The 18,139-nt window shown below is 38.3% G+C and overlaps 1 protein-coding gene across 2 annotated transcripts in view; it reads left to right on the top strand.

Moving 5' to 3' along the window:
• Positions 1–18,139, top strand: part of kita (KIT proto-oncogene, receptor tyrosine kinase a) — a 125,870-nt gene that overhangs the window by 80,722 nt on the left and 27,009 nt on the right. For both annotated transcript variants that reach the window (XM_034180502.1, XM_034180501.1), the window contains exons 9-11: positions 9,134–9,318; positions 16,277–16,383; positions 16,544–16,670. In XM_034180502.1, the coding sequence (XP_034036393.1) occupies positions 9,134–9,318; positions 16,277–16,383; positions 16,544–16,670 (419 nt within the window). The remainder of the gene's footprint in view (positions 1–9,133; positions 9,319–16,276; positions 16,384–16,543; positions 16,671–18,139) is intronic.

Genomic DNA, 18,139 nt, shown 5'->3' with positions numbered 1-18,139 from the left:
TAATGTTTCCATTAGGGATGAACAAGTACACCACTATCTGTATCTGTATCTGTATCTGTACCTGTTCAGCCATCTAAATTATCTGGATCCGTATCTGTACTCGTAGTGGGCGGGGCCTAACCCACAATGGCTGGGGCTTAAATCAGTAAATCATTTTAAGTCTGAAATTGATATGGATTGATCAGAAGTTGCTGTATTTATTGTTTATTTGAAAACTATTTACAGAACAGCCTCAAAATTGAGATTCAAATCAATGATTTTGATCACAAAAGTAAGAGAACTGTTTACAGAACAAGTTTTTTTTATAAACTCAGAACATGAATATTCTTAAGTGTATAAATGAATATTTACAGAACAGCTTCAGAACTGAGATTCAATGTTTTTGATCACAATAGTAAAGGAACTATTTTACGGAACAAGTTTTTTATAAACTCAGACCATGAATATTCGTAAGTGTATGAATGAATAACAGAACAGCCTCAGAATTGACATTCAGTGTAGTAGGAAAGTATGAACTACTAAGTATGCATGAACGAGAGTTGTCATACTCAACACAACTTTCATTTTTTTAATTTTATGATGAAACGGTGATTTTTTTTTTCAATTATTTATTTATTTTACGACCTAACGTTCTTGGCATTTTTTTTCCCACACAAAGTTAAATAATATTGATTAAGGTGTATGTGTGTGTGTGTGTCTATGTGCGCATGACGGTCTGTCTGTGTGTGCATGTGTGTCTGTGTGTGCATGTGTGTGTGACTGTATGAGAGGGAGAGAGGTTGTTCGACTGACCAATTTATTTTTATGAACTGCAGTGAGAAAGTGTCAGATACTGCATGCAGCTATATACACTAAAAACATTAATATAGGCTACTTTGTGTGTTCAAATATATGTGTGTATGTGTTAGTGTCTGTAAGACTTTCTTGTTTTAATGATCTGTGTGAACTTAGTGATTCATGCAAACATCCAGTGATGGCAAACAGGGAAATAATATGTCAGCCTTGTTCACTGTATTCTTCTCAAAAGCACCATGTTCAGTAGGAGCAAAGTTTTCCAACTGACTTTATATCACCAACAAAACGAAGAGCAAACAAATGGTTAAAAAATAAATAAATAAATAAATAACCCGACCAGAGTGGAGGCAGTGACTGACACGACATGAGCCGTTTTCATCTCTGTCTTGTCAAATGCACCTCGTATGATACGAAACAAGTTCAAGTAACTTTAAATATCAGACAAACCGAAAAAGAGGCGAGCTGAAGAAAACTTTTAAAAAGTACTGACAGAGCAACATGAGGCAGAATCCAGCCAAACACAGAGAGAGATCCTGTCTGTGTGTGTGAGAAGCTGCAGTGAGATGCGTCTGTGTAGGGAGGGGCGGGCGCTGTGTGTGACTGGGCAATCACAGAGAGTGAAGACAGTGAGTTAGCCAACGAGAATTTTCCTTCAGCACGAGCACAGATATTGATGAGTTTTATTTGGATCATGCTCATGCTCATTAAAAATGCTTTATCCGTACCAGATACTCATCTGAAACGAGTATCCGGCTCAACCCTAGTCTATATTACAGTATACTACCAGAGAGATGTAATCAATCAATCAATCAACTTTTTTCTTATATAGCGCCAAATCACAACAAACAGTTGCCCCAAGGCGCTCATGAGTCATGTAATGAGTCATAGCGTGTCATAGCGTGAAGTACAGTGCACTGGTTATCATTACTTTTATATGTAATGGAGGCCAGCAGGTGTCGCTGTGCATATGTAGTTAGTAAACCTCACTTCCAACAGCTCAAAAGGATTCTCTGGTCACAAGGTCAGAGCCCTGGGTTTTAGCCTTCTGGTTAGAGAGTCTGACTTCCATGCCAAGGATTGTGAGTTCGCGTCCCAAGGGGAGCGAATGGGCGGAGTCATAACGACACAACGCAAAGTGCAGCCGCTACATATATACATGGTATATAAAACCGCTATAGAGAATATAGACTCTATATGTAAAAATAACTAGAAATGAACAGGTCTCAGTCTGTATAGTCTGTGTTGCATGGCCATGCAAATTTTGCTTGTCTTTCCACATGAGATACTCATTAATATCTACATACATGCAGGGGGGCATTTGCTTGTTGTCGATGTCTTGTTTTCCCAAACAACAGCAGTTGTAATGGATTGGGAATTGTCAACTGACAACCATCAACATTAAATGTCAGTAAACACTTACAGTCTTTCTTAACGGGCAGGGGCATTTCTCATGTGAATACATAAGACTGAGTGCAGACTGAGATGCTGAATTGGCTTATTACACAATATTTAAATGTTGCTATATAAATGCAGTTCATTTACCATTTACAGGTGTCAACCTGATTCCAGAAAGGTCCAAGAGGGTGCAGGTTTTATTTAAGTGATTAACATCACTTTGAGCAGATGTGAAGAGTCCATCAATGAAATCACCTGGTGGCGTTGGTGGTGACAAAGAAAACCTGCACCACTTGGCCCTTTCTGGAAGCAGTTTGACACCTATATGTTAGAGCCTTATTCCAAAACTCAGAAAACTCCACACTGACAACATGAAAAAGGGTTGCTTTTTTTGAAAATATATTAAAAACAAAAAACTAAGAAATCACAGGTACATAAGTTTTCACACCCATTGTTCAATACTTTGTTGCACCTTTGCCAACAATTACAGCCTGACTATGATGACCTATCTTTGGACAGTTTTGTCCATTCCTCTTTGCAGCTGGTCTCAAACTCCATCATGTTGGATGGGGAGCGTTGGTGCACAGCTATTTTCAGATCTCTCCAAAGATGTCCAGTCGGATTCAGGTCTGGGCTCTGGCTGGGCCACTCAAGTAATTCACAGAGTTGTCCTGAAGCCACTCCTTTGATATCTTTGTTGTGTGCTTTGGGTCATTGTCCCACTAAAAGATGAACCGTTGCCCCAGTCTGAGGTCAAGAGCACTCTGGAGCAGGTTTTCATCCAGGATGTCTCTGAACATTGCTGCATTCATCTTTCCCTCAATTCTGACTAGTCTCCCAGTTCCTGCCGCTGAAAAACATCCCCACAGCATGATGCTGCCACCACCATGCTTCACTGTAAGGATGGTGCCTGGTTTCCTCCAAACATGACGCCTGGCATTCACACCAAAGAGTTCAATCTTTGTCTCATCAGACCAGAGAATTTTGTTTCTCATGGTCTGAGTCTTTCAGGTGCCCTTTGACAAACTCCAGGTGGACTACCATGTGCCTTTTATTAAGGAGTGGCTTCCGTCTGCCCACTGTACCATACAGGCCTGGATTGCTGCAGAGACAGTTGTCCTTCTTGAAGGTTCTCTTCTCTCCACTGAGAATTGCTGGAACTTTGACAGAGTGACCACTAGGTTCTTGATCACCTCTCTGTCTAAGGCCCTTCTCCCCCGATCACTCAGTTTAGACGTGTGGCCAGCCCTAGGAAGCAGAAGTGGATCCCAACTTCTTCCATTTATGGATGATGGAGGCTACTGCGCTTATTGGGACTTTCAATTAGCAGAAATGTTGCTGTACCCTTCCCCAATCTGTGGACCTCCCCAATCCTGTCTCAGAGGTCCAGAGATAATTCCTTTGACTTCATGCTTGGTTTGTTCTCTGACATGCATGAAAATTCAGTAAGGTATATCTTATATATTACGTATATTAATTCTAAGGTGAAACTATGCTAGTATACTAAGGTATATCTAAATATCTAAAAAGGAAGAGTAAAATAGAAGAGTAGAAAAGAGTAGTGTAGAGCCACTTAGGTGCCTGGTCTTGAGAACCAGGGATGGTAGGTTGAAAAGCTTTTTTATCCCATGGGAACTCTCCCTACCCACCCAAGCAACTCAAGAAAAAAGTATATACAATAATAAGACATAAGAAAGATAAGACATCATATATATATAACTTTTATTTAAATATTAAAGGTAATAAACAACATATACAATAAATATGGTACTATATACAGTAATATACAGGAGTAGGTATTAAAACCTAAATATTAATACAGGAAAAGATTGTAGTATAGGTAATTTAGTATGTAGACTAGTAGTAAAATTAAATTAGAGTTAGTAGACTAAGCTATAAATCTGGTATTTTATTATAGAAACAGAAGCTATGATGTAATGTGTATTGGTATCTATCTAAAGTAACTCTGCTAGCATACTATAGGAAATTAAAAAGCATAATCTATATGCTATCAAATGGAAACCTAAGAACTAAGGTACTATATGTTGATATTTTTTAAAAAGAACACATAAACCGATGAATCATTAAAAATTTACACCATGTAAAATAAAATTGTAAATAACGAAAAGAAACTAGTTATAGTTAGAAGAGCTAAATTAGTCGTTAATAAGCCAACCGTACCTAGCAAGCTAACAAGCTAGCGAGATGCATGTCAGAGAACAAATAAGTCCCACACAGTTGACAGTGCATGTACTGTCGACTGTGGGACCTTATATGTAGACAGGTGTGTGCCTTTCCAAATCATGAAAGGTCAACTGAATTTGCCACAGGTGGACTCTAATTAAACTGCAGAAACATCTCAAGGATGATCAGTGGAAACAGGATGCACCTGAGCTCAATTTTGCGCTTCATGGCAAAGGCTGTGAATACCTATGTACATGTGATTTTTTTTTACTTTTTTATTTTCAATAAATTTGCAAAAATCTCTCTCAAAAACCCACCTTTTTCACATTGTCATTATGGGGTACTGTGTGTAGAATTTTGAGGGAAAAATTAATTTCATAAGGCTGTAACATAAAATGTGGAAGAAGTGAAATGCTGCGAACACTTTCTGGATGCACTATATCTATATCTATATCTATATATATAGCTATAGATATATATATATATATATATATATATATATATATATATATATAGTATATCCTGAGTATATTGTAAGCATTTTAATATGGTCATCTTGCATTCATCCTCCCCCTGTATGTATGTACGTCTCTTGCACCCAACATTGATCGGGCTATACAGAGTGCCTTGGCTATGTTTTTTGAACTAATTAACTTATTTGATTTCTTGATTGTTTAACTATATGATTGTCTCAGAAAAGGGGTCAGGTCTTTCTGTACAAATGTACTCATTTCAAATCCTAAATCCCTTCAGCTTATTCCCAGCAGGGAGACAACAGTTTTAATTTGTTTTAAATTAAACCTGGTCCTTTGTCAAATTAAATGAATCATTGAGTAATTTCTGCAGCTCTTGGTAGATTTGTAATCTTCTTACTTCTAGCTTGTCGTTTAACTGTTACCCAGACCCACATCTAGATACAGAGATGTGACCCTGAATTTATTTCCTTATTTAGTTTTTCATTTTCATTGTTTTTGTTGTTATGAAATGATAAAGTAAGAATGTCAGGTTCCATTTATGGTCATTGAAGACATCATGAAATAACATTATAATGACATGAAAAGGCACCAAACAAACCTCATTTTCTTGTTTTATGACATCCTACTCTTCCTGTCTTATGATGGCATCAAAGTAAATCTGCTTCTGACATCAAAGAGAGATATAATATTCACAGTTGAAGGAAATGTTCATTCAGAATAGATGGGAACAGTAAAGTTGTGAGGACCGTCTTTGTTTATTGTTAGAGGTATGTGGTTGTTGAGAGCTCTTCTAGTTAAGGCAATGGTTTGGGTTTTATGACAAATTTGCTGTGGGTTGTGGTGACTGTAGCCTGGGTTGCCCATTAACCAAAGGGTTGGTAGGTTCTATTCCTGATATCTGCACTGGAGAAAAAAAAAGTCTCCATTGAGGCTTTTCAGGTTTCAAATCCCACAAAACCTCAGAGAGGTCGCTGCACAGCGAGAGCTCAGTAACACTGAGAACTGCATTGAGATGCTCTGATCACGCTGCACTTTAACCGGACAACACCATTAACATCGCAACATAAAACTATTTTTATGTTGTGCCTAAAACTCTCGTGAATATATTCTCTGGGTTTATAGACGTTGTTATAGTGTTTATTTTATGTAAACATGTGAGAATCACAGGCTGTCTCTCCGTTATTTTCAATGAGAGCTGCTGTGAGCTACAATCGCTTCCTGATCATGTCGTTCTGGGGGAAAGTGAAGTTTGCTCTTTAACGTCTTGATTATTGTTCTTTACAACACTGTTTGTCCTCTTTGTTCCAGACTAATATATATAATATGTCTGAAATTCGGTTTGCACTTATTAAATTCCACTCAGATTAAACGTAGCAGACACAGATTATTTGTTATAATTGTTTTAGCAAGTTTTCAGGGTATCATGCAGCAGTCTCTTATTAATGTGACGAAAAGCATCAAAAAATTACATTTTTGTAGTGTAATATTCATTTACAATTGTCATCATATGGATTTTTATGTTGTTTTGACTGCAGCGACTCTCTGGCACGCAAGGGATTATGGGATACGTGAAAACCCCGAATAAGGATAATATTCTGACAGCTGGATTGCCATAAAAATACTGATTTTTTTTAACAGTAAATATCACATTATTTTAAATTAAACATGTAAAGTTTCTGTGAAGGCTCTTGGTTGTCCAGGTGGTTTCCATAGTAGAGAAGTTTGAATCTTCGACTTGGACTGGGTTGCTTGACGCGAGGATGTTTTGCTTCTAATCGCAGAAGCTTCCTCAGCTAAATTTCTTGCTCTGGTAGTCTGTCTTGACTCTTGTAGAGAAGAATAACCGAAGCCAGCAAAGGCTGGAGTTTTAAACCTAACCAGACCCCTCCTACCGAGAGGCAGACTGCTATAAGCTAGTGACTAACAATTGCTCTAATTAGCACCTATTGTGCTCTAGATAGCACCCTCCTAATGACAGGGCAGCTGTCCCTCCTAACGATGGGACTGACGCCTCTCATGACGACTCTGATGACGTGAATGACTCATTACCATGAACGAAAGACTGAAACTGCTTTGACCTGAGTACCCCATTATAAACAGGGGATAAAGCATGTCTCAGACCCCCTCCCCGGTTAAGGCTGGGTTTCAACTGTTTCACATACAGTGCCTCCTTCACTCTCCTCTCAAACCATTTCTTTTCTCTGGCTAAGATTTTAACTTCCTTGGCCTCAAACTTGTAAAATTAAACATGTCCTTTTTTGTACTTTTATTGCTATTTTATGCATTTTTAAATCATGTCAACTCATGTTAAGTCTGGGAGTCTAGTGCCATTTATTGCCACATTCAAGACACCACAGAATCCTGGATGGCAACCATCCAGTCAGGCAGTTCATTCATTCCCACCTCTTGAAAATAACTAACTAGCTGCTGTAGCCAGGTGACGCGTGGGCATCTCCTTTGGCTTCTCCAGCTACTATGGTCTCATCACTCAGGCACCTTTATGCTGGACAAGATGACATCAACTTTATTTTCCCCAAAGGAAATTATTTTGCCAGAGTACTGAAACAGTAAACCGTGAACAATATTTATTTATGCAAAATGACTGGAAGACATTTGCACAAGATGTTTGACAATATTGCCAATAGAACCAAACAAATCCAGTCATTACCTAATGTCACATGGAGCAGGCTGCGGCTTCAACTTTATCTAAATTCTGTGTCTTTTAGTGAAGTTTAGGGCTAGTGGCCGGCGATCACCTTAGTTTTTCTTCTGTTTTTCTTGTTGCTTAATGCTGACAAATTATACTGTATTTGTTGTCTTTTCGATGCCTGATTCTGTTTTATTTTTCTTCCTGTTTGAGGTGTGGCTCCATCCAGAGATGGGTGTGGTGTCTGTTTCTGCAACCCTCCTGTCCTGTACACTGGCAAAATTTTCTGTATAGTCGTTTTGTAAATTGTGTCGGGAGCATGGCCGAATCTGAAGGTCACCCCTTTGAGTTTGGTCTGCTTGAGGTTTCTTCCTCAAATCATCAGAGGGAGTTTTTCTTTACCGCTGTCACCTGTGTGCTTGCTCTGGGGGTTGGTAAGGTTGTTGTGATTTGGTGCTATATAAATGAAAATAAATTGAAATTGTCACTTGGTTGCATCCAAGTCTCAGAACCATACCCTCCTGAGACAGAAAAATAAAAGTGTTGCTATTTTTGATATTTTGCATTAAATAATTGCCTTGGGTGAAAGCTGTCAGAAACACTTTTGTGTATTTTTTATTAACTATAATTTGCAGTGGACAGGGAGATAAAGTAGTAACTGAATAATTATTTTGGAATGAAGCTATGAAACTCTTGTCCCTTACAATGGACAAAAACGCAATGCTGGGTCTCAAGAGGATACAGTAAGGATAGAATCTCACTGACGCGTGACTGGTGGAGAGGAGGCAGAGACACAATTGCGCAAAAAAGGCACAAAGGAAACTCACGATTCAATTCGATTCTGATTCTTGGGGTAACAATTCGATTCAGAATCGATTTTCGATTCAAAGAGCTCTGAGAAATAGTTATATTATTTTAAAAATGTTTTTTTTTTTAAGAAAATGCAGCTTTACAAGGTTATTCAAGTGATTCTAGATGTAAATTTACTTATCTGCTTTGCTCGTTCAGAGTTTTGCTGGAAGTTTAGCGAAGCACTGGTCAGTAGTCGGCAGAGACCGCTGCTCCCCTCTTTTAGCTCCGGGTGATGGCGTAGCGTGGGGCTTGTGGATTTGAAGTGTTTCTGAAGTACTTGACTTTCATTTTGCAGATTTTGCACACTGCATAAGTCATGTCAAGCTCCTTCTTACGCAGCAAATAATAAAATCTAAAATGCGCCCAAACATTTGCCTTCAGCAAAGACGGTGCTGGCTGAATTAGCTCTTCGTCCGCCATGATAAGCTACAGCCACTGATCTCTGCAGCTCACGAATGTTTGAAGCACGCTGGACCCTCCCCTCGTGGGGACGCTGTAGTACGGAAGCCGTTGCTTGACAAATAGTACACGCAGCGAGTAAACAAGAAAACGTTTAAAAAAATGCTTTTTAAAATCGATTCTTGGACATTTTGGATTCAGAATCGTAATAATAAGAATCGTGATTCGGACGTGAATCGATTTTTTCTGACACCCCTAGTTAACTTCACACACCTTATTCTTTAGTGAAGGAGTGTGAGCCGAGAGGTCACGATCTCCCGACACAAACGACAGCTTGATGATCCCACCAGCCCTTTGTCAACCGGATCTAATCTCTTGCCTGCAGGTGCTCCCAGCAGGTGAACGGCTCCCAGGAGGAGCATGATGTCGTCACTGTCACACTGTTCAGGCCTTTATTTGGGAAGACGGAGGTGGAGAGTCGGGTCAACGTCAGCAAAGGTCGTTTCAGTACTCTGGAATGTGTGGCGACGGTGGAAGGAGAGCAGGCCTACACACTGTTCTCTATCAGCGGTGAGTGCTCAGCAGGAGGACACACTCAGAGGTTCATACACAGGTTGTGTAAAGTTGTTCATGTGGTATGAAGGGAGGTTTTGGTGCCAATGTGTCTCACGTTTTGACTTGATATATAGGAAAATCTCTTTTATCCATCACTAATCTCCTGTTGTGTATACACGTCTGATCCCACTTTCATTAGCCTGACGTTAAAGATTCCGCATCACTGGATGTCAAGTACTCTGCATTCACACAAATCCACAGCTAGGTCCATAAATATTTGGACAGTGATGCAAACATTTTTGTAGCTGAGCCTCAACTCCTTCACAATGGAGTTGAGATCAAATAATCAATACACAGGACAGCTTTTCAGCTTTAATTCCAGCGGGTTAACAAAAATATCGCAGTCATTCAGGAATCAGCCATTTTTAGGTATAATAAATGACTGGACAAATTAAAAATAACAATGTTACTTTTACAGCAGTTAGAGGATGGATACCTGAAAAATTTCAAGTCAGTAAATATGTCTTGGACTTCCTTAACTTCAGTCATTAAGAAATGCAACCTCTATGGTACTGTACGCTGAGTCTGTCTGGAGTGACCATACAATAAGGAGAGTCATGAGACAGGTGAGGGAAGCCACCAAAGACACCTGTGACTCTGTGACACCTATGACAGCTCTGAAGCAATTACATGTGTCTGTGCTTGTGCATGTTGCCTCACCAATTATTCAGCTTCATAAGTGGAACAGTGAAGGAATTTCGTAAAATTAAGACATGAAATTTCAGCTACAATTCACCAGAAGGCGTATGGGAGACTCAAGCCAAGAGTTGATATGTTTTGTTGGTTGAAAATCTGTTTCTGTGCTACTCCAGCATGAAACTGTGCATAGTTGTGTGCAACCGGCAAAAGTTACACTGTGCACTTGCAGGACTTGTTTAGGTGTCTTGATGGCATCCTTCACTAGTCTCTTTCTTGCGCAGCCATTCGGTTTTGGAGTGTCTGTCTTCTCCAGACAGATTTACTGTGCAGTACCATGATGTTTGTATTTCTTAAAAGTTGATGTAAATGAAGTCCAAGATTTCTTCAGTGACTTGGAAATGTCCATGTATCCATTCTCTGATTTGTCTAAAGAAAACTGGCTGTAAAAGCAATCATCTGTATGAAAAGAATCATAATATTTCATTTGTCCAATTACCTATTGGCTCTGAAAATGGAAGAACTGTGGAGAAAAATGGCTGCAATTCTTAAAAGGTTCATGTGATATTTTTGTTCAACACCCTGAATTAAAGCTGAACCTCCACAATATAAGCACATTGATTGTTGTGATTGTTTCATTTCAACTCAATTGTTTCAGCCCACAGACACAAAATTACAAAAATTGTATCTGTCCAAATAGTTATGGACCTGATTCTGCAGACATTGCACCAGGATTGTAGCCTTCAAATTAGAGGCTACACCGTATAATCTCCTGTAATGTTTTGCAAACATGAGAAAGGTGAGATATCTTCACAAACGATTGGCTTAGACATTGTCATTTACAGAGAGGAATTAGCCGCGCTCTGTTGTTTACTTTATGAGCGCAAATCTGCTCTGTTATCACGACTTCCCCCATCTGTTGCACAACGTCCTCAAAACGGTGGAAGCAAAGCGAAGTTGCTTCAGCTTGCACACGTGGGCTCATGTTGTGGTAACTGTGGCCACAACGGCCATGTGTGCAGGTCTGGTGAAGAGAGCATCTGCAGGCAGACAGGACAGGCCGCTGGGAGCGCGCGGCCAGGATTTTTGTGCTTCACAGAGTAACAGCAGAGCAGGCGGAGGCGCTGAGCGTGGAGCGCAGGAGGAGGGCTGGCGCTGTTTGGAGCTGCGGGGTTGTGGGAAGCTCGGAGGTGTCAGCGAGCTGCAGCAGAGAATGCATGGGGCTTTAGGAACCACTGACAGGTTTACAGGGGATTAGTTCCTGCAGACTCTGCATTCTCAGATTTGAAGTAGAGAGAAAGCTTCTTATCTCTAAACAGCTTATTACTCCCCAGTGTACCGAGGAGCAAAACAATAAGGCGTGACAGCCAAACACAAAAGAACAGAACACTGATTACATATAATTACTCAACAGCACAGCTGGAAGAGCAACAGCGCCCCGAGGAAAAGCATGCAGTCAAGACATTTGGGTATTTTAATCAACAAAGAGATAATGTCGAGATATTGCAAACAAAGCAAAGACTTAAAGTGCCTACAAAAGTTCTCATCCCTTTTTTCTTTTGTATCTTTCTGTTGTGTCATAAAGTTAAATAAACAGAATTATTGAGGTAAAAGGTATTACCTCACCAAATGTCTTGATTATAGTATATATATATATATATATATATATATATATATATATATATCAATCAATCAATCAATTTTTTTATATAGCGCCAAATCACAACAAACAGTTGCCCCAAGGCGCTTTATATTGTAAGGCAAGGCCATACAATAATTATGTAAAACCCCAACGGTCAAAACGACCCCCTGTGAGCAAGCACTTGGCTACAGTGGGAAGGAAAAACTCCCTTTTAACAGGAAGAAACCTCCAGCAGAACCAGGCTCAGGGAGGGGCAGTCTTCTGCTGGGACTGGTTGGGGCTGAGGGAGAGAACCAGGAAAAAGACATGCTGTGGAGGGGAGCAGAGATCGATCACTAATGATTAAATGCAGAGTGGTGCATACAGAGCAAAAAGAGAAAGAAACAGTGCATCATGGGAACCCCCCAGCAGTCTACGTCTATAGCAGCATAACTAAGGGATGGTTCAGGGTCACCTGATCCAGCCCTAACTATAAGCTTTAGCAAAAAGGAAAGTTTTAAGCCTAATCTTAAAAGTAGAGAGGGTGTCTGTCTCCCTGATCTGAATTGGGAGCTGGTTCCACAGGAGAGGAGCCTGAAAGCTGAAGGCTCTGCCTCCCATTCTACTCTTAGAAACCCTAGGAACTACAAGTAAGCCTGCAGTCTGAGAGCGAAGCGCTCTATTGGGGTGATATGGTACTACGAGGTCCCTAAGATAAGATGGGACCTGATTATTCAAAACCTTATAAGTAAGAAGAAGAATTTTAAATTCTATTCTAAAATTAACAGGAAGCCAATGAAGAGAGGCCAATATGGGTGAGATATGCTCTCTCCTTCTAGTCCCCGTCAGTACTCTAGCTGCAGCATTTTGAATTAACTGAAGGCTTTTCAGGGAACTTTTAGGACAACCTGATAATAATGAATTACAATAGTCCAGCCTAGAGAAAATAAATGCATGAATTAGTTTTTCAGCATCACTCTGAGACAAGACCTTTCTGATTTTAGAGATATTGCGTAAATGCAAAAAAGCAGTCCTACATATTTGTTTAATATGCGCTTTGAATGACATATCCTGATCAAAAAAAAAAAAAAAAAAAATATATATATATATATATATATATATATATATATATATATATATATATATATATATATATATATATATATTTCATAGCAAAGTGAAAACAAAATCTATATAACTGGATACAAAATAGTGAAGAACATCGAAAACACAGATTAATGGACTCTGCATAAATTCTCACCCTCGACCAGTTTTCAGATAAGTTGGTGGATGGATGCAAGATAGCAGTCTGCATATAAAACGACCCAGTACATATCTATTATGGAACAGTTCGATTTGGTGCAATCCGATGCAATTCAATACAGGTCTTTGTTTAATGTAGACATAAATTTTCTGTGATAAAATAGAATAAAACAAATGTGGCATTGCTTATCTTATATTTCAGGAAAGACCAGGGTCCTTCTTCAGGTTTTTGCTCATCCAGACTAAAGGTCCATTGATGGATTGTATATATACTAGATAAACTCTGTGTAATGTCACCTCTTCGATTTCTATAGAGACTTGTAAGAGCCAATATGAAGCTCATATATGGCCATTTTCATGTCGAAGCAGCTGCCACACTGACTCTGGCAATGTCACGATGAAGCCATGAATGGATAATGATGTGGTGCGTGGGTGACTCATTGTATGACAAAAGAAGCCTGAGCACACCCTTATTTTCAAGTCTGAACCAGCTAAGCTAACAGGCTAACATTAGTTTGACGTATTTATTAAATCATATTTTTGGGGACTGTGTGGTGATTCTCATAACAGTTTGCTTTTATGTAGGTATTAAAAGTAATGAGCTGCTTATTTTCTCAGTAAACATTCATTAACAGGACCTAACAGATAAAGCTACTGAGCTGCTAAAAATGCTAGCGCCATGAGCATAGGGGAAACCAGGGCACAGTGGATCAGAAATGTTGTTTTGTGGCAGCATAAACACATTATGCATAGGTTTAGGTCATTCCATTGTGAATTTAATACAGCAAGTTATTGTTTATAAGGCTGTGTTATTTATTTCTCCCCAAGTGTAATTTACAGGTGTTTAAAATCAATTTAAAAATTTTTGATTCACTGTGCCGCCGACACCAATTCATGGGACACAGTGAATCAACTTAGAATATAATGAAAAAAACACATGATTATACAGATTACAAACTGTAATCCAGCAAACCAGCTATGTAATGTGTGAGTGTCTTATATAGTGATATAAGTCCTTTAGAAACTATTATAAATACAACTGTCAGAATTTCTGTTCAAACATGAAAACAGTTGTTTATATACACAAATTATAGAAATAATTCATGGAAAAATAAATGTATAAGCTTCAACAAGTAATATTTGTCATCCACTTGATACTGGGACTTAGTAAATCACTTTCCAGACTGATTCACTGTGCCCCGGGTGCATGAGACACACATGAGTCATGATAGTCTGGAGAAGACATAACACATGCTCATCAGTTGCATGGGGTAGTCTTCTAACTAATAACAATTTTTTGGGCCACTTTTCCTCTGATGTGAAAAATAAATACAAAGACACTGACATCCATAAAATTTACTTTTGATAGGAAAAAACTGACTTCACTTGTTTTACCCTTAATGTATCCAAAAACAAAACACTAATTTATAAGGGGGGTGTCTTTATGCATAAAAATATGGCATAACTGCTGCAAATGTATATGTCGTTTTGCAGATATATCTACTGATTCACTGTGCCCATGATTCACCATGCCCCGGTTTCCCCTACAACATTAAATACAACAAAATTTCCCTCAGCCGGAATATAGCAGCAGGGACGTCTTACATGGTCCATTAGAACATTTCACCACACAGCAAGCAATATTTTTCCAGGTATTTGTAATACAATGCACAAAATGACAGACAACCTTCCACAACAGCTAGCAGCCGTATCAGATTGCATCTGAGCTAAAGATGCCATGAGAGTTGGCTCAACAGCTGTCACTCAAAATGACTTTGCCCCTAATTATGCATAACTTCATTGCTTAAGATGTTACAAAAAATTCATCCCCCATACAGTAAACACAGGGAAGTAAACTGGGGTTGTTAACACGGGGCTGTTAACATGTTAATTTCTGCTCTAAAGTTGGTTATTTTAACATGGACTTGAATGGGATCCTGCTTTCTTTTGGGGACAGCCTCAAGCACCCGGTAAAGGAACTGCAACTTTGTCTTCTTCCAGATGTGCCTCATCTGGATCCATCAATCCTTATGGGTCCAATGAGCTAATTTTGTTATGGCAAATCATCTGTCCAGCTTTTTACAAATAATAGAAAGCCCTTCTTCAGTTCTTAATGGATTTTGATTCTGGTGGTTTTGTTTGCTTCATTGATCCACTGTTTCTTCCTCGCCAAAGTTTTAAAAGTTGTAAATTTAAGGGAAATTTCTGTGGTGAAAACTGTTAAAATCAAACAAAATGCTTGTCCTTCAGTTTCTGATTTTACTTCTTTTTGTGTGATTCCTCTAAGCACTGGTCGCAGTTCTTCTTTGTGGATTTTTTTATTTTTTATTTTGGATTTAGGGAAAAATATAGACTTTTCTTTGTGAAAACTCTGAAATTCATGAAATATAGGGCATGTTACCAAATTGCATGGTTTCTGAGAATATATATATATATATATATATATATATATATATATATATATATATATATATATATCACCAAAAGAATTTAAAGAATTTTATGTACAGTATATCACCATCTTCATCAAAAAATATTTCTATAAAAAGCATTTGTTTTTGTCTGTGATTTGATGTCATAAAGCAATCCATATAATCAAAGGGTATCCGGAGCATCAACTGAAATCCAGTCCTTTGGGAAATTTATGTATTTTTTTTCCATCAGGATTCGCATTGTGAAAACAGCAAGATATCCGACCAATAAGCACTTCCACAATAAGAGCCTGTATTTCAAAATAAAAGTCTGTGAGGTTGCTGCTTCATCAGTCTGTCCAATCCATCCTCTAATATCCCAGACAGCAGATTCAAATCTGGACATTTTCTGTATATGCATGTGACCTCTGAACCCAGAATTAATATGTTCACTCTCTGGACAAAACAGCAGAATTGTGTCTGAACAGTGTCTCACACAGGCCAAAAATAAAAAAATAAATAAATTTGATGTAATGTGCACACTGTCAGAGTGAAAATATAAAGCTTCAATTATTTGTCATTTCTTTACATGGAATATTGTACAGGTTAAGCAGCTTCAGAAAAGCTTATTGAAGACAACAATTCATTTTAGAAAATTTAACACAACTGCAGATTATACCTTCAATGAAGACATTCATTAAAGCCAACGAAATTTTCTATGTCAATACTTAAAACAATGTAGTATAACTGTAAACAAATTTTCCCCAAAAGTCAGCTGTCCTCCGTATATAGTGAAAATGACCACATTTGGAACCTGTGGTTCACCATGGGACAATGTCCCAGTAAAAACATATAAAAGCCCAAGACAATGAATGTTTTAATGCAAAAAACTAAAATGTATGAGTTTTTTTGAGATGGAGTTTCCTAAATTATGTCTTTTCTGATTTGCTCAGGCTTTTCAATCTCTCTGTTTACTCTACAGAAAAAACTGTACCACATGATCTCTTCACCCCCCTGCTGATTGGCTCTGTGTCAGTGGCAGTCATCCTCTGTCTTGTCCTCATCATGCTCTTCTATAAGTACATGCAGGTAAGACATGCAAGTACGAACATTTTCCACATGGCACAACTTCACATCCTCCTCCATCAGGATTGACATGTCAAATAAATTATATGGGACTGTGAATCGTGAGCTCATTTTTCACAGTAATGTATGACTTTGTGTGTTTTTGTGTACCTTCTCATACCAGAAACCCAAATACCAAATACAGTGGAAAGTCATCGAAGGTATCCATGGAAATAATTATGTGTATATTGACCCCACCCAGCTACCATATGACCACCAATGGGAATTTCCTCGAAAAAACTTGCGCTTTGGTAAGAATCCTTGCAGTCAATGCAAATTGTGTTTTTAATTTAATTTTAAAGGCTTTTTAAATTAAACTGAAAAAAGTTGTTCAAGCAAAAGTGTTACACCTGTAACCTAGTAGGTAGTAGTAGTAGTAGTAGTGCATCCCTCAATAATGGCCAAACAGAGGGGAGGGTAGAACTCTTTACTTCTTTGTGAGGTCATAAAGTGAGCCAGATCACCACCAACATTTAGTCAACTCTTTGCTCTTATCCTCACAAAATTGTGTTGAAATCCATGTTTTTTTTATTAAATATCTTGTACACAAACAGACAGGCAGATCCCATGACCTCTGCCTTCTTCTGCCAGTTGGTAGCGATAAAACAAATGTCCACATCAGTGTTCCTCATCATAGGACTAGAAATATTATTGTGAAGAGACCGTGTCACGGCCATTTACAAGAAAGAAAATTTAGTTCTTCCAGTTTTGATTAAAGATTTCATTTTGTGCTCGGTGTAAAGGTGAGTTTCTGTGAAAGAAAAATTCTTCCTCCGCAATTTTGCTGTAGGTTAAAGCTCCTACTGGTTCCTTTGATTGAGACTTTGGTGACCAGTTTCTTACAGACAAATGTGTTGTTTGAGTAGAACACCATCTGATTAACAGCCAAAATGGAGCATCTGATAATATCGTAAGAAAGAATCCTTCTAAATATTAAACAATTCTTATCCCAGAAGGATTCAGGATTGTTACTTGTCCAAAAAATTTGAGCGTGATTGGCATCCACTTGCACACACTGCAAATTTGTTCATAGTTGATATGAGGTGTAATTTTAAAAGAAGAAAATTACAAAGAAACTCTTATTTTCTACAATCCCGTTTCCAAGAAAAGTTGGCACTGGAAGAAAAATGCTTCCAAAAAGACATGCTGTGCGATACAGAATCCATTCACCCACAGTATCATGAAAACACCTCAACATCACAGAGTATGATTTGTTGGTTTGCAAAAATGAAGACAGACGCTGAAGATTTTGTATTACATTTTGCACCTTTATTATGAAAGTCTAAAAATGTTCTGTGTGCTCCAGTGAGCGTCCTTCTGAAATATACATCTGTTTGATTGATTGTTTTCATTGTATTTACTTTATGAAAACATACTCACACTCATCTTAACGAATGAGTGAATGAATTTATTTCAAATTTATACTAATACAATACTAAGGTGATCACCTTAGTATTTCTCTGTTTTTCTTGTTGTTTAATGCTGACAAATTATACAGTATTTCTTGTCTTTCTGATGCCTGATTCTGTTTTTTCTCTCTGTTTAAGGTGCAGCTCCATCCAGAGATGGGAGTTGTGTTCGTGTTGGCGATCCTCCTCTCCTTTGCACCAATTCCATTTCTTGTATATTCGTCAGTGAATTGTTCTGTGAATTGTTCTATAATTTATGTTTTGTAACATGGCCCAAGCATAGGGTCACCCCTTTGAGTCTGGTCTGCTTG

The sequence above is a fragment of the Thalassophryne amazonica genome, chromosome 10, assembly GCF_902500255.1.
Source record: "Thalassophryne amazonica chromosome 10, fThaAma1.1, whole genome shotgun sequence".
Lineage (NCBI taxonomy): Eukaryota > Metazoa > Chordata > Actinopteri > Batrachoidiformes > Batrachoididae > Thalassophryne > Thalassophryne amazonica.
This window is presented reverse-complemented; position numbering and strand designations above follow the sequence as displayed.